Source organism: Macrobrachium nipponense, chromosome 6 (genome assembly GCF_015104395.2).
Source record: "Macrobrachium nipponense isolate FS-2020 chromosome 6, ASM1510439v2, whole genome shotgun sequence".
NCBI classification, from domain to species: domain Eukaryota; kingdom Metazoa; phylum Arthropoda; class Malacostraca; order Decapoda; family Palaemonidae; genus Macrobrachium; species Macrobrachium nipponense.
The window spans coordinates 26,999,206-27,022,276 of record NC_061108.1 but is presented as its reverse complement, the minus strand read 5'-3'; the positions used below and the strand labels follow the sequence as shown (position 1 = coordinate 27,022,276).

General features: G+C 38.1%; 1 protein-coding gene across 1 annotated transcript in view; it reads left to right on the top strand.

Moving 5' to 3' along the window:
• Positions 1-23,071, top strand: part of LOC135216470 (tuberin-like) — a 299,405-nt gene that overhangs the window by 207,550 nt on the left and 68,784 nt on the right. The window contains exons 19-20 of the mRNA XM_064251839.1: positions 10,368-10,461; positions 13,254-13,471. Of these exons, the coding sequence (XP_064107909.1) occupies positions 10,368-10,461; positions 13,254-13,471 (312 nt within the window). The remainder of the gene's footprint in view (positions 1-10,367; positions 10,462-13,253; positions 13,472-23,071) is intronic.

The window sequence follows — 23,071 nt, the reverse complement described above, 5'->3', positions numbered from 1 at the left end:
AGAAGTTTGAACAGAGGCTCCGAACCGTAAGTCAAGGCGGCAACCTCTGTCATCACTAAGGCATTCAAAGTTCTGCCTAACCTGGTCCTTGCCTCAAATTCGGCTTGGATAAGGTTATCCGGCAACCTAGGAAGTCTCTCCCCGAACTGATCAATGGCACAGTCCGGCTTGAGCTTTCCTACCGTGAATGTTGCTGGCAAGTCTTCCCAAAGTTCCCCAAAGGCTGGAAAGAGTGGGGACGTCGGGTCTGATTCCCTAAGCTGAGGGAGAGGCTCATCCTTCATGGCAGCTTGGATGGTGACCTCGGCTATCTTTGTTGTGAAGGGGAGTGGTGCCTCCTCCTCCGTAGCAAAGATTGTAAAAGGGCTCTTAAATGCCTGGAGTTTGGTATTGGTACAATCCCAATCTTCCAGGCATCGTACCCATTCCCTCTGAGCCTGCTCTCGACTGTACAAAACAGTCTCCTTAGGGATCTTGTCTTCCCTGTTCAGAGCTGCCTCTGTTAGCCTAGCATATCCCATGAAAGGCGGTTGTAGACCGGCGGGATGGAACTCGAAGTCCTCGATACGACGAGTTCCATAGTCCGGGATGGAGATCATACCATCCTTGAAGGGAGCAAAGGCTGCTACCCTCCAAGGATTGCTCATAGAGAAGGCAGGAAGGGTGTTGTAGTCAGGCAACGAGGCAACTCCGGCGCCTGCTACAGGGAGAACGGCTGGAGGCGCTTGGCTCAGCCCTGCCAGTCGATTCTCCTGGTCCGTCATATGATCAGAAATATTCTGAATCGACTGGCCGGACTGAGTCAACGAGGTGGAGATCTGGGCGAACATTTGATCGAATCTGGTATTCATCAAAGATCCGACCATGTCTCCCACCTGTTGCATGACCCCTGCCGTGAAAGCAACAGGATCGAAGGGACCAACAGGACTGGCCTCGACAGAGGAGTTCCGGTAGAAGAGGAAGGTACTGGCTCGGCGGGAGCGCGGACCTTCTCTTTAGAGGATTTACGGGACTACTGAGGCAGTAGGCGTCTTAGTAGGAATCTCTGATTCCTTGAAGCCCTGGAAAGAAGCAGAGGAAGGGATAGGCGAAGATGATCCAGAAGCGTAGCAGATGGAGCAGGCTTCGTGGTGCCACACGATCAAGTCCTTATGGCGGACGGCACAGGGAGAGTGCGAGCAACAGACCTCGTGCCCGCAGGGGTCCTGGAGGACGGCGTTACACCCGGCCTCCTGACAGTTGGTAGCCTGTAAGTGGATAGATACATAAGTATCAACGTTATACACTATCAGGACCACTTATGATGCTCCGCTGCATGCCGGAGTAGCATAAAATTTTTGGGCATAATCCTCCCCTGTAATCGGTGTGGGAGAGTCCAGGGGACCTGGTAAACTGGTTGAAATACCCGGTGTACGCCGGAGAGGAGAATTTAGATAAACCAGATACCTTTCATACACCTATAGTTGAGTTTCAAGGAGGAGTACGACACGCCGGAGAACGAGAGAGGATTACCCATAATTTAAAACTAAATAAAATAAATTAAATAATTTGGAGCGTGGAGTTCCGTTGTAAAACCCCTCCGTCAACCACCGGGGTGCTCGGATAGCAAGCGGGCTCTCCGTCAGCAGACGAAGGGGACTATGATAACGGGGAAAGCATGTAGGACCGACCGATCCCCCTTCCCCTTCAATAGCTGGCGGAGTCAGCTATAACTAGGAAAGAGAGAGGGGGGGAAGGGGAATCATGCAAAAGGAACGCCGGAGGAGGACTGATGCGGGCAGAGGGGGTGGCCAACCCCCTCCCCAATCACACCGGAACTCCCCCGTAGCTCACAGAGAACATGGACGGTCCAGCAGTACTCCCTAAAGTCCATAACTCCCGTGACCCCCCTAAAAGGGGGGAGGAGGGGAGTGGTGCTCGGATGGTTGCTATAGCGACCGTGACCGAGCGAGGACAGACCCCCCCTCCACGAGGGAGGAGGGGAAGGGGACTGGGACTAGGGCGACCAGTGGCTCGACGCGAACGCAGGTGGACCATGAGGTGATAATGCAACAAAACATAGCTTAGGTCGAGCTGACCACGTGAGCGAGAGTGGACCACAAGGCGATAATGCAACAAAACTAGCCTAGGCCAAACTGATCGCCCTCAACATGCAACCTCTAAAATGATAAATACATCATAATAAAGAGAGAAAAGGAAATCACGAGTGAGAGAGAAAGGGAACGTCCAGGAGAAGTAGGCTAATTTCCCCGAAGGAAAACAAGCAAACTGCTCAGGAGCTGCCCTTAGCCGACACGTAAAACGGAGGGCAACGGCCAGGATGGCTGAACTAGAAGAGATATAATAAAGAGTAATCACTCACAAGCCTAGACACCTAGACAAAGGGACATGCATGCATGAACACTAATCTAAGGCACAGGCAATGGATTTCCGAATAGTACGATGTAAAATAATAAATGTTTGGGAACTTGTGTAGTATCACGTGATAGAACCCACATATAAAGGTAATTAATACACTGGATAGATACCACGGTATGGGGGACCGAAGAATCTAACCGAACATGAGGCGAGCCGGCAAGGCCGCCATGCGCCAGACCAGGTGACTATTATCGGACCTAAAAAACGGTAAAAATAGTTCCTGGCTGACTAAAAACTAGTGTAAAACCTTTCGGGGTACTTAACTTAGCTGCGGCGATAGCTGCTAATTCCATGATGAATAAAAATCCCAAGAAAAGCACACGAAAGTCACAGAGCAAAAGTGGCACGTGTATACCCAAGTTCGCTAATGAAAAGGATGGCCACCAGAGGCGCTGCTGTCGGCGTGGTGGGTAGCGTAGTAATAGTAGTTGCTGACTCCGACTATGTATCAGCTCTCTCAGGAGGGGGATTTTGATGAAGGAGAATTCTAAATGACAAGAGGTTCGTGGTAGTGGTCTCACTCGCCCCAGCTCCATACCGACACCCTCTTTTTATTTAGGGTGAGCGAGTCAGTTATTCTGACATCCTCCTGAATTTATTTTTTCTCTGGTATAATGTTAGTATCATTTACCAAGAAATAATGAACTTAAGGATTATTTCACGAAGCAAACACAAACTGAGCCCAGAAATTGTTTTTGCATTTAATTCCCTTTTTGTTCTACCTCAGCGTACTGTGGTGGTAGGGAAGGAAAGTCTTGCAATATGTTTGTGTTATCTGTTATTCAGGACTCCAGTTTGGTATGCCCTTTTTTTAGGGACCAAGTTTGTTTTTGTGCCGTGACTTGTAAGATTTGTGTGTATTAGCCCTAGGAAAAGTTATTTTGCTTTTATTATCAGTGTCCCTCTAAGAAATGGTATTCTTCCTCATCTGAAAAATTGGTGTCTTGTGAAATTTTGAAGGAATCTTCATGTGTGTAACTTTGCTCGTTTACCATAGGCTTTTTCTGATCTTAAATCCACTGTATTATATTCCTAATGACCTTTCGGCCCCAAGTTCTGCTCCTGAAGGGTTTGCTGATGAAGCCTGACTAGTGTTAGGCGATTCCCCCAGCTTCTTTGACCAGTTCTGATACGTCATTAGTGTCTGATTTCACTCCCAATTTACTTACCCTCCCAACAGTGGCTGCCCAGGTTCTTGCTGTCTCAGTGACTTCTCTTCCCTTCTCCACCCCTCTTTTCTTGGTGTCACCCCAATGGCCTTAAGGTTCATTCTTTTGGCCCATACTACTGTCTTCCAGGGCCCTCCTATTATCATTCTGTGGCAACAGTGGGTTCCTGTACCTATTTCTGAAAGTTTGGCAGCGCACCTGACAGGTTCTTTATAACCAGTTGTTGCTGTTTACAGCAATTCCGTTACTTCTCAGGGTTACCCTCTCTAGTCTTGCTATGCTGCCAGCCCAAGCCTTCCCAGCCTTCCATGTAATCTCAATTGCTTGGCCACAGTCCTACTGTGTTCCACCGGTGTCCTCCCTTCAGTCTCCTCTCTTTTCTTTTCACTTAACAACATAATATGTCCTTTTGGGATTGTGTGTTTGCTTTTCTGTCCCTCTCTTGTTTTCATTTGGTTTTCAGTGTCTTTTGCAATGCCTTGGCCTCAGCTGGCTGTGCCAGTGGTGTCTGTAGCATCTGTTGTTCCTGAGGTTGAGATCCCTTCCCCAGTACAGGATTCCTTTGCCTTGTTAATTATCATTGATGGACTGTGTATGACTAAGAGTTGCGCAGTTGTCCTTTGATGTCCTATGGCAACTCTTCACATCCTTCCCCTAAGAGGGCTGTCTCTTCTATAAATCTTGTTCCCAGTGGTTTAGTGGAACTATATCCTTCTCCCAGGCCTTCATGTCTGGCTTAATATGATCCCTCTCAGGATGCTAGGTGTGTCATTTAGGATCCAGGAAAAAGAGAATCCTAACTCACTCTGCGATGTCTTTGACAGACAGGCTTTTGCAACCTGTGCTTGAATCTTCAAATGCCAAGCTTTGTTCTGGCAGTGGCCCTTCCATCTTCAAGAAATTTGAGCTATCCTAAGTCAAATACTTGGATTACATGCTGATGTGGATGGCTGGTCGCAGATGCAGCTATGGTTTTTATCATCCTGTGACCTCAGGACACCATCTTTCCAGGCCGGAAGTTCAAAAATTTATACCACATTCTTAGTTGCTCTTTCCCAAAACACCTCCCTTTTTAGCAGGGGTGTTCATTGCAGAAGCTCTGGCTCCCATCCATCCTTACTCCACCAGTGGTATACCTTCAAATGGACACTTGCAAGTGTTTGCTACTTCATGAGTTTGGCTCTTTTGAACTGAAAGAATTGGTTCTCATTGCATTCAGTTCCTCAAAATCTCTGTGGCCTCCCTATTTAGGGTAATGGCCAAGGTTCATAAGCATGTTATAGGTTGATCATCAGTGTTTAGAGTGGGCAGTGATGTTCACTGGTACTGCTCCTGTTCAAGTATTTGTCTTCATCAGAGTTATAGTCTTTGCCTATTTCAGGTCTTCAGACACGATAGGTCTTGGTTCGCAAAAGATCCCCTCAGCAGTAGCTCACTGGTGCTTACCAATAAGGAAATCTTGAAGTAAACCTAAAACATATCCACCCACTCCAAGATTCTAGAGTACAGTGGTACCTCGACATACGAAATTAATCCGTTCCAAGGTGGCTTTCATAATATGAGCTTTTCATATCTTGAACCGCATTTTACACGTAAAATCCCTAATCCATTCCAAGCCCTACAAAAACACCCCAGTAAATTTTATAATAAAGCTAAATTGACCAATAAACAATGAAATACTACAACAATTTGGACCATTCAATACCTAACTTAATATGTACTACTAATATGTACCTGTAAATAAAGTGTATTAGTGTACATGGTATACAAGAAATACTGTATGTATATACGTACGTATTTAGTAAAATGTGGAACCTTACCTTTCGAGTGAGGCTATCTCTGAAAGTGGCGACAGGAGGAGGACAAACGGCAGAAAATTTGTTACATAGTACGTACACTTAACTTAACGAAACACATTAAAAATGTCAGGAAACATAAACTAAACTTTACAAAACACATTAACAAAACTGTAACACTTAACTTTACAAAAAACAAAATTAAATTTTTGTTTTTTTTACTTTTTTTTACCTTTTTATATTTTTTTTTTCTTTTAAAATTTCTATTTCTTCACCACTTTCAACTTTCTGTTTTTTCATAGTATCAATTGGATCTTCCTTTTTGCTTACTCCTACTAAAGGCCTCTTTAAAGAATAACTATCCAAGAAGATTGCTTCTGCCTACTTTTCACAATGTTCCTGAAACGACTTAGGCAAATGTCATCGAACTGTGCAAGCATACGACCTGTGTAAGCCTTTTTGGGGTGTGTCTTTCCTACAAATGATTACACCTTATGGAATGCAGCTAGAGCATCCTTAATTTCTGCCGTTGTCATAGGGTCGTCCTCCTCCTCCTTGCCGCTGCTAGAGAACTACTCTTGAACGACGTTATGTTGCATGGCCTCCAACTCCTTCAGGTCATCTGTCGTAAGCTCTTCTTGGTGCTACTCGAGAAGGTCATTGATGTCGTCCTCGTCGACGACCAGCCCCATGGACTTGCAGAGTGCAACGATCTCGTCAAGATCTGGTTGCGAAACAGTTTCAGGATCGTCAACTGTTCCTGAATCTGCAGCACCAGCTTTGCCCATGCCGAATCCCTCGAAGTCTTGGGCGGATACGGCATCAGGCCAGAGTTTCCTCCACGAAGAATTCAAGGTTCGCCTCGAAACCTCTTGCCAAGCTTGATCGATGAGTTGGATGCATATGACAACATTGAAATCCTCCTTCCAAAATTCACGCAAGGTGAGGTTTGTGGTATCGATGATGTCGAAACAGCTCTTGAAAAGATGTTTCATATGCAGCTTCTTGAAGTTCGATATCACTTGCTGGTCCATGGGCTGGAGGAGAGGGGTGGTGTTAGGTGGGAGATAAAGAACCTTGATAAAAAAAATACTCCGCTTGGATATCTTCCTCGAGGCCAGGAGGGTGAGCAGGGGCATTGTCCAACACCAGCAGACATTTCAGAGGGAGGCCAAGAAACACAGATTTACCCACTCGGTGCACAAAAGTCTCGTTACCCAGGCTTTCGCATTAGCCCTCCACATCACTGGAGGCTTCTCCTTTAGCACTTTGTGGGCCTTGAAGGCTCGAGTAGTCTCTGAATGATAGACAAATAGGGGCTTCACCTTGCAATCCCCACTGGCGTTCGAACAAAGTGCGAGCGTAAGCCTGTCTTTCATAGGCTTATGCCCGGGTAGCTTCTTCTCTTCCTACGTGATGTACATCCGATGAGGCATTTTTTTTTTCCAAAAGAGGCCAGTCTCATCACAGTTCAAGAATTGCTGAGAACTGTAGCCTTCATTGATCGTCATCTCATCGAACATCTTAATAAAGGCTTTGGCTGCTTTTGTGTCCGAGCTGGCTGCCTCCCCATGCTGCACCACCGAATGGATGCCAGTCCGTTTACGGAATTTTTCGAACCCCCCATGAGAATCCTTTAGTCTGGGGTTGGCGTCGATGTCCCTTCTCCTCCGTTGTCTTCGGCCTGGGCAATCAAATCGCCGAAAATAGCACTGGCCTTGTGGCAGATTGCCATCTCCATTATCATATCGCCAGCAATTTCTTTGTCTTTTATCCAGACAAGAAGCAGCCTTTCCATCTCGTCGTGCACATAGCTCCTCTTGCTAGACAAAATAGTCACGCCCTTGGAAGGTGTAGCTGCTTTGATGTCTTCCTTCTGCTTAAGGATGGTGCCTATTGTCGACGGATTTCGGCCATATTCCTTGGCGATCACACTCAATCGCATGCCAGCTTCATACTTTTTAACTACAGAGGTACCTCGACATACAAAAGGCTCAACTTACGAAAAACTCGAGATACGAAAGCAAATACGAAAAATTTTACAGCTCTACATACGAAAATTGCTCAAGTTATGAAAGGTTGTTGCTGTAAAGTCCCGAGATTCACCCGGACCACCGAGAACAATTAAAACTCCCACGCCGCCAACTGAGTAAACTCGCCACCATCCTCCCACTCTCCCATTGGTTCCTGATGCTAATCACCCCATAAGAGCCTGCTCTCCTATTGGTCAGCATCTACCCTTGTGCTTTAAGTATTCTATTGGTAAAAGGATGCTGTAAATTGAAAAACTTATTCATGCAATACATTTAATAAAAAAAAAATTAGGTAAAAATAGAATAAAGAATAGAAATGAATGGTTATTACGTATACTGTTTGGTAGTTTCAGTAGTCGAAGAGAGATAATGAAAATTTATGGCTTACTGTGTACTAGGAAAAGTGATTGTTTGGTGATCGTTACTCGTAAGTGCTGGATGTAAACAGAAGTTTGGAAGCTTTTTTTTTTTTTTTTTTTTTTTGTTTATTATAGTTAATGGTTGCTTAATAATTATTTGAAATGAGTACATGCAATACATTTAATAAAAAAATTTTAAATTAGATATCATAAAATATAAAATAAATCAGACTGCTATCATCGAAGTTCAACAGCAAATACGTATTTTTTAGAATTATTCTTCTGTTTTAATATTACGTTACGTATATGTTTCATTATAGCTGTCAGTAACTCGGTATCTCCATTAGGTAAAGATAGAATAAAGAATAGAAATGAATGGTTATTATACTGTTTGATAGTTTCATTAGTTGAAGAGAGATACTAATGAAAATTTATGGCTTACTGTGTCCTAGGAAAAGTGATTGCTTGGCGTTCGTTCGGTACTCGTAAGAGCTGAATGTAAACAATCGATTGGAAGGGTTTTTTGTGTGTGTGTGTGTGTGTGTGTGTGTGTGTATTATAGTTAATGATTAATTAATAATTATTTTAAATTAGTACATACTGATTATTTATACATTTTATTGGCATATTCTAAGCTTTTAGCTTCTTAGGTTTAGATGTTGTAGGCCTGGAAATATAATTTACTGGGGTGTTTTTGTAGGGCTTGGAACGGATTAGCCATTTTACATGTAAAATGTGGTCCAAGATACGAAAACCTCATGATACGAAGGGCGCCTCGGAATGGATTAATTTCGTATCTCGAGGTACTACTGTATCTCCATCTTTGTCTCCAAAGAAAGCATCCTCTTCTTTCCATGAACTTCAACTTTCTTGGGACCCATGACTACGTATATACTGTACTTAATTAAGTTATGTAGTATATACATATGTAGTAAAGTTCTCACACAACATGATAAAGTAGTACTACAATGAAATCGCTAACGAATTTACGTTAATAAACAAAATCATTTAGAACAAACAAATTCTGCGTGCTTATGATAACAATGCTGCTGCCGAGTGGCCGAAAAAGCACGCTGCTACATAAATGCATGATGGGATCATGGGAGAGATGCTGACCAATAGGAGAGCAGGATCTTATGGCGGTGACTAGCATTAGGAACCATTGGGAGAGCGGGAGGATGGTGGCGAGTCTACCCAGTTGGCGGCGCGCGAGTTTTAAAATTGTTATTGGTGGTCTGGGCGAATCTCGGGTCTTTACAGCAACAACCTTTTGTATCCTGAACTATTTTCGTATGTAGAGCCAAAAAAATCTTCATATTTGCTTTCATAACTCGAATTTTTCGTAAGTTGATTCTTTTGTATGTAGAGGTACCACTGTATATAAATAAGTCCATTTCAGCACCTTTTGCTATGCGTGCCTTTCAGTTTTTCCAAGTAGAATTATCAATTGTCACCAGTAAGATATGTGTGTTCTTACCTGTACCACAATGAGCCATTCCATCCCTTTTCACTCCTCTTTCCCTACTTAAGAGTTACCAGCTCTCACTGACTTACTCTCCAGCTTCTAAAGGAAACCTCACATCACTTGGGGTCAAAGCCCATGAAGTTTGAACCCTGTCATTTGTGTTAGATTTTAGAAAAAATTTAAGTTCACTTACATCCGTAAGCAAGTACTAGGTGTCAAAGCCAAGTTTAATTTTCATGATGTCACCCATAAGACTTGGGATGTTTATTTGTGTGGCCAAGTTCTCTCAGGTCATATGTTAGATCGCTTATCATTATCCTTCTCATAATCTAACACACTAGGATATTTGTACCAAAAGAAACTGTCTTTGCATATGTTACTAGGTCAGTGTCTGTCCTAGGAGTGTTCCTTTTCTTACAGACCAATTACTAATGGAAGCCCCTACTGGCTGGAGACTTTCATTTTGCCACCTCCTTGTGTAACCTTTACTTTGGTCCTATCTGTGCCAGCACCCCCACCCTGGATTTGGGAATTGACCACTGACAGCTCACCCCTAGGCCATCTGAACAATCCTTTCTCCTAAATAGCATTTCAGGTTTTTTTTATGGGATATGGTTTGTCATGAACCATTTTTTTTACAGTAGAGCTAGTTTTTATGCAAAAACAAACACACTAATGTCCTTTTCCTTTTCTCTCAGTTGTAGTCAGGCAACATTGAATAAAAAATTATATCTTGTCAAGATGGATGAGTTTGCCAAGCATGGCTTTTTTTATCTTATAACATTCTGCTTTTTGTACTTATGCATTCCTCCAATTAAAGGTTGTTTTATGATGAATTAGTATGTATAAAACTTATTATTAAGAAATCAGTTTTAGTTACATTGCTCAGTATGAAGATTGGAAAAAATGTCTTAAGAGTGAATTGTAATTTTATACAAGGTTAGCCCCCATTGCACTCGGTGTTTGCCATTGAACACCTGTATGCTACATTAACTACAGATAACACTGAAGACTATTGTCTTTTGGAATGTTGTACGTATATTGTACCTCTGGTCTTGCTTTCTTACTTTTGAGTGACATTTCTGTGGTTGGGATTTAGTACTATGGGTGATTGTCTATCTTTGCAGATTTGAATCCCTCTCAGGTGGAAGTAGTGTTGGTTCTACTTCACCGCCACCTATGCCCTCAACTCGGATGCGTCACACATCAGCTTTCCAGACGGTAAAATAATAGAGAACAATTTTTACTTTATGATGTTATACTGTTACATAATGTCTTGCAAGCAAAGAATCGCATTAACCCTTTCACGCCGATAGTACGTATTAAACGTCAACAAAAATTGTCTGTCGGGTGCCGAACGTATGGTATGTCGACGAAAAAAAGTCTTTTAAAAAATTCGCAGAAAAATAGTTATAGCCCTACTAGGTGAAAACTTTTGAATCATGCGCCTTGGGGGATGCTGGGAGCTCACGGATCAAGGCGTTGTTTTGTTTACAATTGTTACCCAGGCGCGCAAGTGCGAATTTCTTTCCTCTCGCACTAAAAAGCATCAGCGACACATCTCGGAAATTATTTCGTCACTTTGACATCATTTTTGCACCATTTTATATTAGCCGTTACATGGAGTATTATATATGCAAATGTGTGCAATTTCATGTAGAGTACAACTAAAATCAACTCATGGTTGTAGCTATTATCAGTTTTGAAATATTTTCATCTAAATAGCAATTAAGTGCCAAAATTTAAACCTTTGGTTAACTTTGACTCTACCGAAATGGTCGAAAAACGCAATTGTAAGCTAAAACTCGAATATTCTAGTAATATTCAATCATTTAACTTCATTTTGCAACAAATTGGAAGTCTCTAGCACAATATTTTGATTTATGGTGAATTTATGAAATAAGCATTTTCCTTACATCCGCTCGGTAACTCTTCCGAAAAAATCAGAAATTTTTTCGTCCGATTGTCGTAATGTTTGCACCATTTTAAATTAGCCGTTACATAAAGTTTTATATATGAAAATATGTGCAATTTTATGTAGAATGCAACTAAATACAACCCATGGTTGTAGTTTTTATCAGTAACGATAAATAGAAAAAATGTGTCCTTCGGTCAACTTTAACTCGTCCGAAATGGTCGAAAACTGCAATTGTAAGTTACAAAACTTACAGTCTACTAATATTCAATCAATTACCTTCATTTTGCAACAAATTGGAAGTCTCTAGCACAATATTTCAAATTATGGTGAAATTTTGAAAACAGCTTTTTTTTTTACGTCCGCGCATTACAAATTCATTCATCACATTGTGATATTTTCTCTGTGTTGCTTTGATCGTTTTACAATTTGTTATATACCAAAATCATTGTCATTTAATGGGCAAGGGCAATACAACGCAAAAAAAAAAAAAAAAAAAAAAAAAAAAAAAAAAAAATAATTAACTCATTAGCTTTAACCGTTTTGCTCACAGCACAATTTGTATACAATTATATATGAAATTTTTTTCGCTCTGTCATATATTCCAATATTTATATATGATAATGATTTTTTTTTTCATTTCTGATGGTTGCATACTAAACTTCAGACAATGACAAAAAAAGGAGCCAAAAATAAACTCTTAATCTTGAAAATTAAGCGTGCTGTGATTTTTTAAAAAACTTTTTTTCCACTTCGGCGCGCACTCACGAACGCCGCTGGCATATGGGAGACACTTTCGGAAATACCGGCTTGGCGTTTAAGGGTTAAATCTCGGATATAAAATCTATCCTAGTTTTGAATTATATACATAGACTAAAATAATTGTGTGCCTTTTTTTGTTTTTATGCATGGTTTTTAATAAAGCCAAGTCTGATTTTTAACAGTTTCATAAATTGCAAAACTAATTCTTTATATATTGTCTAATACTTTGGGAAAAATGCTGGAAAGCACAAAAAGTTGCTGTGTAGAGTATGTACTTTAATAGTGTTAGTCACATACTGCATGATGATTTGGCAGTAAAATTCAGATAAGTTTTTTTTTTTTTTTTAACTGCTATGCCTGTCAAGTGCTTCCTGTAATAACAGATTGGCTCAACTTCATGTAAGGCATGTACTTCCAATACAAGGTGTAACTGCCCCTCTTTTATCTCTTTTATATCTATCATTTGCTATATAATCGGCCCTCCCTATTCGCGGGGGATGAATACCAAGGCTTCCCCCCAAATAGTTAACCACCTCCTCTAAGGTGTCTATAACTGCTTATCTTCAAAGTTCAAATACCAAATTATTCTTTAAAAAATCATCCTACATCAGATGTACTTTAAATTATCCTACAGTGGTCGCCCCATATTCGCTGGGATGCGTAAACCCCCCGGCGAATAGTTGGAACCCCTACAAAAATGCTTAAAACCTCCTATTTTGTTAGTTATAACTCGAGAAAAACCCACTACAAATTTTTATACCTGTTTTTTTTTTAATAGTTTTATGACAAAAAGTGCATTTTATGATGAAATAAAAAAAAAAACAAGAATTTGTGGATATTTCTCAGAAAAATATCATGAAAGGCGAATTTTCCACGAATAAGGGGGTCCACTGTATTACATACTCTATTAATCTTTGAAATGGTATTATATAATTTTAGTCTCGTCCATGAATTATGAGCCTGTGAATCCTGGGTGTCCACTGTACTTGAATTCCCTTTTGGCCTGTCTTGTTTATGGCTCTTCTTGATATTCTTTACTTTTCTGCTGATCTTCCCTTTTTATTTCTGTTTCTTCAAAATCTAGTGCTTTACCTCTCTTCCCTCTTGTTTTATGTTCAGACTGTCTTAATTTACAGATCTCAATTTTCCAGCCTCAGGATGTGAAGTTCGATGGTTATGTTGAGAAAGAATGGATATCTTTCAGGACTTTTCATCAGTGTCATGTGATTTATGAATATTAATTCATGGCTTTCAAAGACTTTTCTGAAGAGTTATAGCTATCAGAGGGTTACTGCCATATGTACTTGAGATACAATGATAAATGTTTAAATTTCAGAAGAGTGTTGGTAGTGGCAGTGTTTCACCTAGTAGTGGTATGGTTGGTTCTGGGACAATGGAAGGTGATGATGATGGTTCTCCACGTCCGATCCGCAGAGGCAGAGGTCATACTATTTCTGACATGAACCCTGCATCACGAAAGTTGCAAGTGCGAGCGGCAGTTGCTTCTAGAAAAATGAACTCTTCTAAAGAAGCAAAAGGTGGCATATCTCCCAGGTATGGAAAAAATAACTTTCAGAATTTTGCTTCTTTATTTATTACTTGCCAGCAGGTGGCAGGCAATGGCCAGCATTATTTGAACCTTAATATCACCATTATTTTCCATCTTTGAAGAAAAGTAAGACCATATTTCAAATCCTCATGAAAAGTTCTATGTGAATGTTTTCTTTTTTTTCTCTACAACTAATATTAAAGAAGTTAGAATGGCTGGATATTCGAATCAAAATGACGCCTGACTAAAAACCATCCCCTAATATCATTGTTATTGTTCATCGCAGAAGAAAAGTAAGGTCATATTTGGAATCCTCGTCAATAGTGTATCAGAATAATGCTTTGTACGAATGATGATAAAGTTAGAATGGCCGGATATTTGGCCAGATAGCCTGATCAAAATGGCACCTGGATTACACCATCCCCTATAAAATATACCTATTTGTTCCAACTTTGGTTCATTTCGATCCAATAGTTTTGCTGTCTATAGCTAATATACACACATACATAGTCCGGCCGTCAGCTTTTATATAAAATATGTTATTTCAGATATTTGACGTTTTGATTTTATCCACAGCTATGTATGTTGAGGTTTTCAAGGTTATTATTACAGTTGTGATAGACGTTTTAGTAGTCTGATGTAAGTTCAAGTTCTCTTGTGTTTAGTAGAATACACATTTGAGTTTGATATTTTTTCTGTTTGTATCAGATAATGTGCTAAGAAGAAATTTGAACATATATGTAAAGGTTGTGCATAAAAGAGTAGGAATAAAAGTAACTAGCAGTTTCAGTGAAACAAAAATTCTGGTGGAGTAGATATGAAACATGTCAAATGGGGTAGCCTACTGGATTGAGTTGTAATGACAGTTATTGTGTATCAAGATGGTACATGAAGACAATGATGTTTGGGTGCATACCATGAGATCTTGGATGAATACAAATGAAAAAAATACCAGAGGTACCCGAAACTCATGAAGTTAGTAATGTTAGCTACATAGCATTAGATCTAAAATGGAGACAGTGGCAAGTTTACCAGGAGCTTGTGATGAATGTTTTATTCCATCAGGTACTGATTATCTAAGTAAAATATAAGCTGCAAAGAAGTTCATATTAGGAACCCTAAGTAGATGCTTTTTTAGCTAACCAAGAGCAAATTGCGGGTTCCAATGAAGAGGTTTGGGAACTATTTTTAAAAGTGAAAGATTGGAATGGGGATAAGAATAAATTCAGTTAAGATAAACAAATCTGTTGGTGAGATGAAAGGAAGCAAAGGAAGAATTACAACCAGAAAAGTGTTAGGGTTAAAAAGACAACTTTCACTTCTACCTGAAGTATATTGCCCACATGTCCTTGACACTTTTTCTTTGGGTCTGGTGATGGCTGCTCAGCAAGTTGTGTAGCTCATCCTGTGCCCCTGGCAGTTGGTATCTTGCCTAAGATGATAGTGTGGAAGAGAGAATGAATGAGATGACTGGTCTCTTTTATTTCCTTGTTTTCCTTCAATAACTATGGGCGGTTTGAAGAATTGACCCATTATACGCTGGAACTGGCTTGATGCAGGTGAGTGTTGCAGTCATACTGTTACAGCACTTTTTATATTCCATACAACATACAAATCTGCTTCTCAGTAGCTTCCACTCTATTCAGCAAGGGGAGTGAGGAGTGGTGACAAACCCATTTTGTGTGGCTGACATGGTTTGTTGCTTGAACAGATATAGTTTTCATTGACTTCCATATGATTCTGGACATGTTACATTGTATTTAAACCCAGTGGACTTGGTGTTAGATACTCACATATTGAACATCTCAGAGGTTTAGTTGCTCTTCCTTAGAATCCTCATTTCTAAGAAGAGTGATCAGGTGTGCCATACCTTCAGTCAGTTCAGGATTCTCATGCCTCCCTCCAAGTGTGAATCTCTCCTAATGTTAAGACCAAAGGTTTCTATGGTTATGAACAAATGACAGATTTTTTATTAATTATTATTTTTCATAGCTAACAAACTTGAGGTCTTAACACCGACTGCCCACCTTTAGACACCCCTCTTATGTTTTATCTTGGGCTGGAAGAAAGACTAATTACATCATGAGGTTCAAGCATGGTCTGTGACTTGCTTCTACCTCAGTTGCATATCAGATGCCAGATGCCACAGATCCCTTGCATCTACAGGTTTTGACTGTTTTTAACCAGTTTCCAGCTGGTCCCAGAAGGTTTATCCTAATGTTTATATCTCGGGTTTGTTAGCTATGAGAAATACAAATTAAAGGTTTGTCATGTTTCCACTGTTTATCAAATAGTATAATTCCAAATCTTTTTTTTAAAATTAATAAGCACTGTTTATGTAAATGGTATTGATTGACAAAATCAAGAAGAAAGTATCACTCACTGATGTTGCAGTACCATGTAACACCAGAGTAGAAGAGAAATAAAGAGAAAAGATTGATAAGTATCAAGATCTGAAAATAGAAACAAGAAGGGTTTGGGATATGCCAGTGGAAAATGTACCCGTAATCATAGGAGCACTAGGCACGATCCCAAGATCCCTGAAAAGTAACCTGGAAATATTTGACGCTGAAGTAGCTCCAGGGCTCATGCAGAAGTGTGTGCTCCCGGAAAAAGAGCACATAGTAAGAAAAGTGATGGACTTCTAGGGAGGTAGGATGCTCTCTCTCTCTCTCTCTCTCTCTCTCTCTCTCTCTCTCTCTCTCTCTCTCTCTCTCTCTCTCTCTCTCTCTCTCTCTCTCTCAAAAAGAAAAATAGAGTACTTAGAAGAACTAACCCAAATTGAAAAGAAAATAGATATAATGAATATAAGTGAAACCTGGTATTCCCAAGAGACTGGAAATGATGATCAAATAAAAGGATTCCAAACTTATAGATCAGATACTAGAAAAAATAGGAATCAAGGGGGAACCGCAATATATAGGTAAGACAAAAAACGTGGAAAAATATATGAGAAATATAGTAACTCAGAATGTGAACTAATAGCAGTAGAATTTGAATCTGAAAAATTAACCCTTAAACGCCGACTGGACGTATTTTACATCGACATTTTTTGTCTCTCGGGTGCCGACTGGACGTATTTTATGTCGACATACAAAAGTTTTTTTAAAAATTCGCGGAAAAATACTTTTAGGCCTACCAGCCGAAAACTCTTGAATCACACGGCTTGGGGGATGCTGGGAGTTCACGGATCAAGGTGTTGTTTTGTTTACAATTGTTACTCAGGCGCGCAAGCGCGAATTTCATTCTTGCCGCACTAAAAAGTATCTGAGACACATCTCTGAAATTATTTAGTCACTTTGACATAATTTTTTTACCATTTTAAATTAGCCGTTACATGGAGTATTATATATGAAAATGTGCGCATTTTTATGTAGAATACAACAAAAAAATACTCATGATTGTAGCTTTTATCAGTTTTGAGATATTTTCATATAAATACCGATAAGTGCCAAAATTTCAACCTTCGGTCAACTTTGACTCTACCGAAATGGTCGAAAAATGCAATTGTAAGCTAAAACACTTATATTTTAGTAATATTCAATCATTTACCTTAATTTTGCAACAAATTGGAAGTCTCTAGCACAATATTTTGATTTATGGTGAATTTATGAAAAATTTTTCCTTACGTCCGCGCGGTAACTCTTCCGAAAAAAATCATACATCCGATTGTGGTAATGTTTGCACCATTTTAAATTAGCCGTTACATAAAGTTTTATATATGAAAATGTGTGCAATTTCATGCACAATACAACTAAAAATAACCCATGGTTGTAGCTTTTATCAATTTTGAAATATTTTCATATAAAAAATGATAAGTGACAAATTTTCAACCTTCGGCCAACTTTGACTCTACCGAAATGGTCGAAAAACGCAATTGTAAGCTAAAACGCCTATATTATAATAATATTCAAGCATTTACCTTCATTTTGCAACAAATTGGAAGTCTCTAGCACAATATTTCGATTTATGATGAATTTATGAAAAAAATAACATTTTCTTTACGTCCGCGCGGTAACTCTTCCGAAAAAATAACATGTGCGATTGTGGTAATGTTTGCACCATTTTAAATTAGCCGTTACATAAAGTTTTATATATGAAAATGTGCGCAATTTCATGTATAATACAACAAAAAATAGTTGAAGGTTGTAGCTTTTCTCATTTTTGAAATATTTGCATATAAATCACGATAAATAGAAAAAAACCACGTTCAGTCAAATTTGACTCTACCGAAATGGTCGAAAAACGCAATTTTAAGATAAAACTCTTACAGTCTAGTAATATTCAGTCATTTATCTTCATCGTGAAACAAATTCGAAGTCTAGCACAATATTTATATTTATGGTGAATTTTAAAAAAAAAATTTCCTTCCCTCCGCGCGCGGATTCTCCGCCACAAATCTCCGAAATGCGTGAGTCCCATTCTCGGAATATTTGCTCCATTTCATATTAGGCATTTCATAGAGTTTTATATATGAAAATGTGCGCAATTTCATGTAAAATACAACAACAAATATTTGAAAGTTGTAGCTTTTCTTATTTCCGAAATAATTGCATATAAAAAAAATATATAAAAAAAATTCGACATTCGGTCAACTTTTAACTCGTCAGATATGGTCAAAAACTGCATTTGTAAGCTAATATTCTTACAGTATAGTAATATTCAATCATTTGTCTTCATTTTGAAAGAAATTGGAAGTCTCTAGGACAATATTTAGATTTATGGTGAATTTTTGAAAAAAATATTTGTTTACGTCCGCTCGTTACGAATTCATGCATTATTTTGTGATATTTTCTCTGTGTTACTTTTATCGTTTTACAATGTGTTATATACCAAAATGATTGAAATTTAGTGTACATTACAACGGAAAAAAAAGTAACTTGTTACCTTTAACCGTTTTGCGCACAGCGCGATTTGAATACAATTATATATGAAATTTCGTTTTTGCACTATCATATATCACATTATTTATATATGATAATGATAATTTTTTTCATTTCTGATGGTTGCATACTAAACTTCAGGCAATGACAAAAAAAGGAGCCAAAAATTAACTCTTAATCTTGAAAACTAAGCGCGCTGTGATTTTTTGAAAAAAATATTTTTTCCGCTTCCGCGCTCACTCTGCAACGTCTCCGGCACACGGGAGACATTTTTTTTTTACCACTTTGGCGTTTAAGGGTTAATGAACATAGTAATATATAGACCCCCTAATACTAAAGAGTTTGACATAATAATAGAAAAATTGGATGATTTATGTAGAAATCACAAGTACTGGACTATTCTCATATCTGGAGACTTTTAACTTTCCTTTCTTAGACTGGAAAGAACGAATAGGAGATTGTGGTTGTATTTATACATATAAAAAAAGAGTAATAGTAGTGCAGAAGATAAGAGGCAATTCGAAAAGCTATTAGATATGATACTAGAATACAACATTCAACAAATAAATCACCTGCCAACAAGAAAGGAAAATACTTTAGACCTAGTATTTGTGAACGAGGTGAATTATGTTAAAGAAATAATAGTTTATAATGCGAGTATTTCAGACCATAATGTCATAGAATTAACAGTCCATTCCAAAGCAAGTGAAAACAGAGATAAGCAAGAAATGAAAAAGTGGGAAGGATATGGAAAATACAACTTCTACAGTAAAAATATAAAATGGTCAGAAATAAATAAAGAATTAAACAAAGATTGGGATAACATTTTCGTAAGTGATGACATAAGGGTAAATACGGGGATATATAAAATATTAGAGAAAATAGTGGATAAATATATACCGAAGAAGAAAAGTAAACATCAGTCATGCATACCAAAAGAGAGATGGATCTTGTTCCAGAAAATCAGAAAGTGGAAAAAAGGTCTTGCAAAAAAAAAATGCATGGAAAGTTATAGAACTAAAAAGGAAGATAGAAAATGCAGAACAAAAGATTATACAATCAAAAGAAAATGAAAAATGGGACTTGGAAGAAAAAACCCTAGTAAATATCAAGCAAAACCCCAAACTATTATACTCGTACGCAAAAAAGATGAATAAAAGAAGAATAGAAATAGGCCCTCTAAGAATTGAAGGGAGATTAACGAATGAAAAAAAGGAAATATGCAACATATTGGCAGAACGATATAAGAGAGATTTCACCCCTAGAATTGATAATGAAAATTATATAGTAAGGGACGAAAATCGTGAATATTTAGCTGACATAGATATTAATGAAGCTGATATTGTGCAGGCTATTAGTGAAATTAAAAATGGAGCTGCGGCAGGTCCTGATGGTGTCCCTGCTATTTTGTTAAAGAAAGTAGTTCATTCTATCGCAAAGCCACTTGCAACATGGTTTCGTACCCAGAAAAAGTACACAAACCCAACTGTTAGTCCACCGTGAGAACATATACAAAAATATGAAAAGCGGAAATGAAGCAGATGTAGTTTATCTAGACTTTGCAAAAGCTTTTGAGAAGGTAGACCATAATATATTAGCGAAGAAAATTAGAAAACATAATACGTATAGTGGATACAGTAGGAAGATGGTTAAAAGAATTTTTACACAACAGAAAACAGATAGTTATTGCAAACGATGAGAAATCGGATGAAGCTAAGGTAATATCCGGTGTGCCACAAGGTACGGTGTTAGCTGCATTACTGTGTGTTATTATGATTGAAGACATAGACAGTAATGTTAAGGACTCGGTAGTGAGTAGTTTCGCCGATGACACAAGAATAAGTAGAGAAATTACTTGTGATGAAGATAGGAACGCGCTACAAAGAGACCTTAATAAAGTATATGATTGGGAAGAGGTAAATAGGATGGTATTTAACTCAGATAAATTTGAATCAATAAATTATGGAGACAGAGAAGGAAAGGTATATGCATATAGGGGACCTAATAACGAGACAATCACAAATAAGGAAGCAGTTAAAGACCTTGGTGTGATGAATAGGAACATGTTATGCAATGATCAAATAGCAATTCTAGTGGCAAAATGTGAAGCAAAAATGGGAATGTTGTTACGGCACTTCAAAACAAGAAAAGCTGAACACATGATTATGCTTTATAAAACATATGTTTGTAGTCCACTTGAGTATTGCAATATGATATGGTACCCACACTATCAAAAGGATATTGCACAAATAGAGAATGTACAAAGGTCCTTTACAGCTAGAATAGAAGAAGTTAAGGACCTTGACTACTGGGAAAGACTACAATCCTTAAAATTATATAGTCTAGAAAGGAGAAGAGAATGCTACATGATAATTCAGGCATGGAAACAGATAGAAGGAATAGCTGAAAACATCATGGAGCTAAAAATATCAGAAAGAGCAAGCAGAGGTAGATTAATAGTGCCCAAAACTATACCAGGAAAAATAAGGAAAGCACACAGAACTAATCCACTACGCACCAGCATCGATAATGCAGCGTCTATTCAATGCGTTGCCAGCTCATCTGAGGAATATATCAGGAGTGAGCGTAGGTGTTTAACCCTCTTACGCCGGAGCCCTAAAAATCAAAACGTCTCCCGTATGCCGGGCCTGGTTTGGAGTGAGCGCGGAAGTGGAAAAAATAATTTTTTCAAAAAATTACAGCGCGGCGTACTTTTTAGGAAAGATTAAGAGTTCATTTTTGGCTCCTTTTTTTGTCATTGCCTGAAGTTTAGAATGCAACCATCAGAAATGAAAAATAATATCATTATCATATGTAAATAATGCGATATATGGTAGCGAAAAAAAAAAATTCATACATAATTGTATTCAAATCACGCTGTGCAGAAAACGGTCAAAGCTAACCAGTTACTTTTTTTGCGTTGTATTGTACACTAAATTGCGATCATTTTGGTATATAATACATTGTAAAACAATAAAAGCAACACCGGAAAAATATTATCACAAAATGATGTACGAATTCGTAACAGCGGACGCAAAAAATATTTTTTTTCAAAAATTCACCGTAAATCACAATATTGTTCTAGAGACTTCCAATTTGTTTCAAAATTAAGAAAAATGATTAAATATTACGATACTGTAAGAGTTTTAGATTAGAATTGCAGATTTCGACCATTTCGGACGAGTTAAATTTGACCGAATGTCGAAATTTTAATATATATATTTTTTCATATGCACATATTTCGAAGATGGAAAAAGCTACAACCTTCAATTATTTTTTATTGTATTTTTCATGAATTTGCGCACATTTTGATATATGAAACTCTATAAAAAGGCTAATATGAAAAGGAGCAAATATTAGGATAATGCCATGTACGTATTTCGGAGATTTGCGGCCGCGAATCGGCGCGCGGAGTGAAGGTAAATATATTTTTCAAAAATTCACCATAAATCAATATTGTTTTTAGAGACTTCAAATTTGTTTCAAAATGAAGAAAAATGACGGAATATTACTAGGCCGTAAGAGTTTTAGCTTACAATTGCGTTTTTCAACTATTTCGGTAGAGTCAAATTTGACCGAATGTGGTTTTTTTTCTATTTATCGTGATTTATATGCAAATATTTCGAAAAAAGAGAAAAGCTACAACCTTCAATCATTTTTAGTTGTATTCTACATGAAATTGCGCACATTTTCATATATAAAACTTTATGTAACAGCTAATTTTAAATGGTGCAAACATTTCAACAATCGCACAAAAAATTCTGATTTTTCGGAAGAGTTACCGCGCGAACGTAATTTTTTTTTTTTTCATAAATTCACCATAAATCGAAATATTGTGCTAGAGACTTCCAAGTCGTTGCAAAATGAAGGTAAATGATTGAATATTACTAGAATATAAGAGTTTTAGCTTACAATTGCGTTTTTCGACCATTTCGGTAGAGTCAAAGTTGACCGAAAGTTGAAAATTTTGCACTTAACGTTATTTTATATGAAAATATTTCAAAAAACTGATAAAAGCTACAACCATGGGTTGTTTTTTGTTGTATTGTGCATGAAATTGCGCACATTTCCATATATAAAACTTTATGTAACGGCAAATTTAAAAGGGTGCAAACATTAGGACAATCGCACGAAAAAATTTATCGGAAGAGTTATCGCACGAACGTAAGGAAAAAGTTTTTTCATAAATTCACCATAAATCGAAATATTGTGCTAGAGACGTCCAATTTGTTGCAAAATGAAGGCAAATGATTGAATATTACTATAATATAAGAATTTTAGCTTACAATTGCATTTCTTGACCTTTTCTGTAGAGTCAAAGTTGACCGAAGGTTGAAATTTTTGCACTTATCGTTATTTATATGAAAATATTTCAAAATTGATAAAAGCTACAATCATGAGTATTTTTTAGTTGTATTGTGCATGAAATTGCGCACATTTTCATATATAATACTTCATGTAAAGGATAATTTAAAATGGTGCAATAATTATGTCAAAGTGACGAAATAATTTCCGAGATGTGTCACTGATACTTTTTAGTGCGATAAAGAAAGAAATTCGCGCTTGCGCGCGCCTGCGTAGCGATTGTAAACAAAACAACACCTTGATCCGTGAACTCCCAGCATCCCCCAAGGCGCGTGATACAAAAGTTTTCGGCTGGTAGGCCTATAAGTATTTTTCCGCGAATTTTTAAAAAAACTTTTTTGAGCCGACGTATGATAC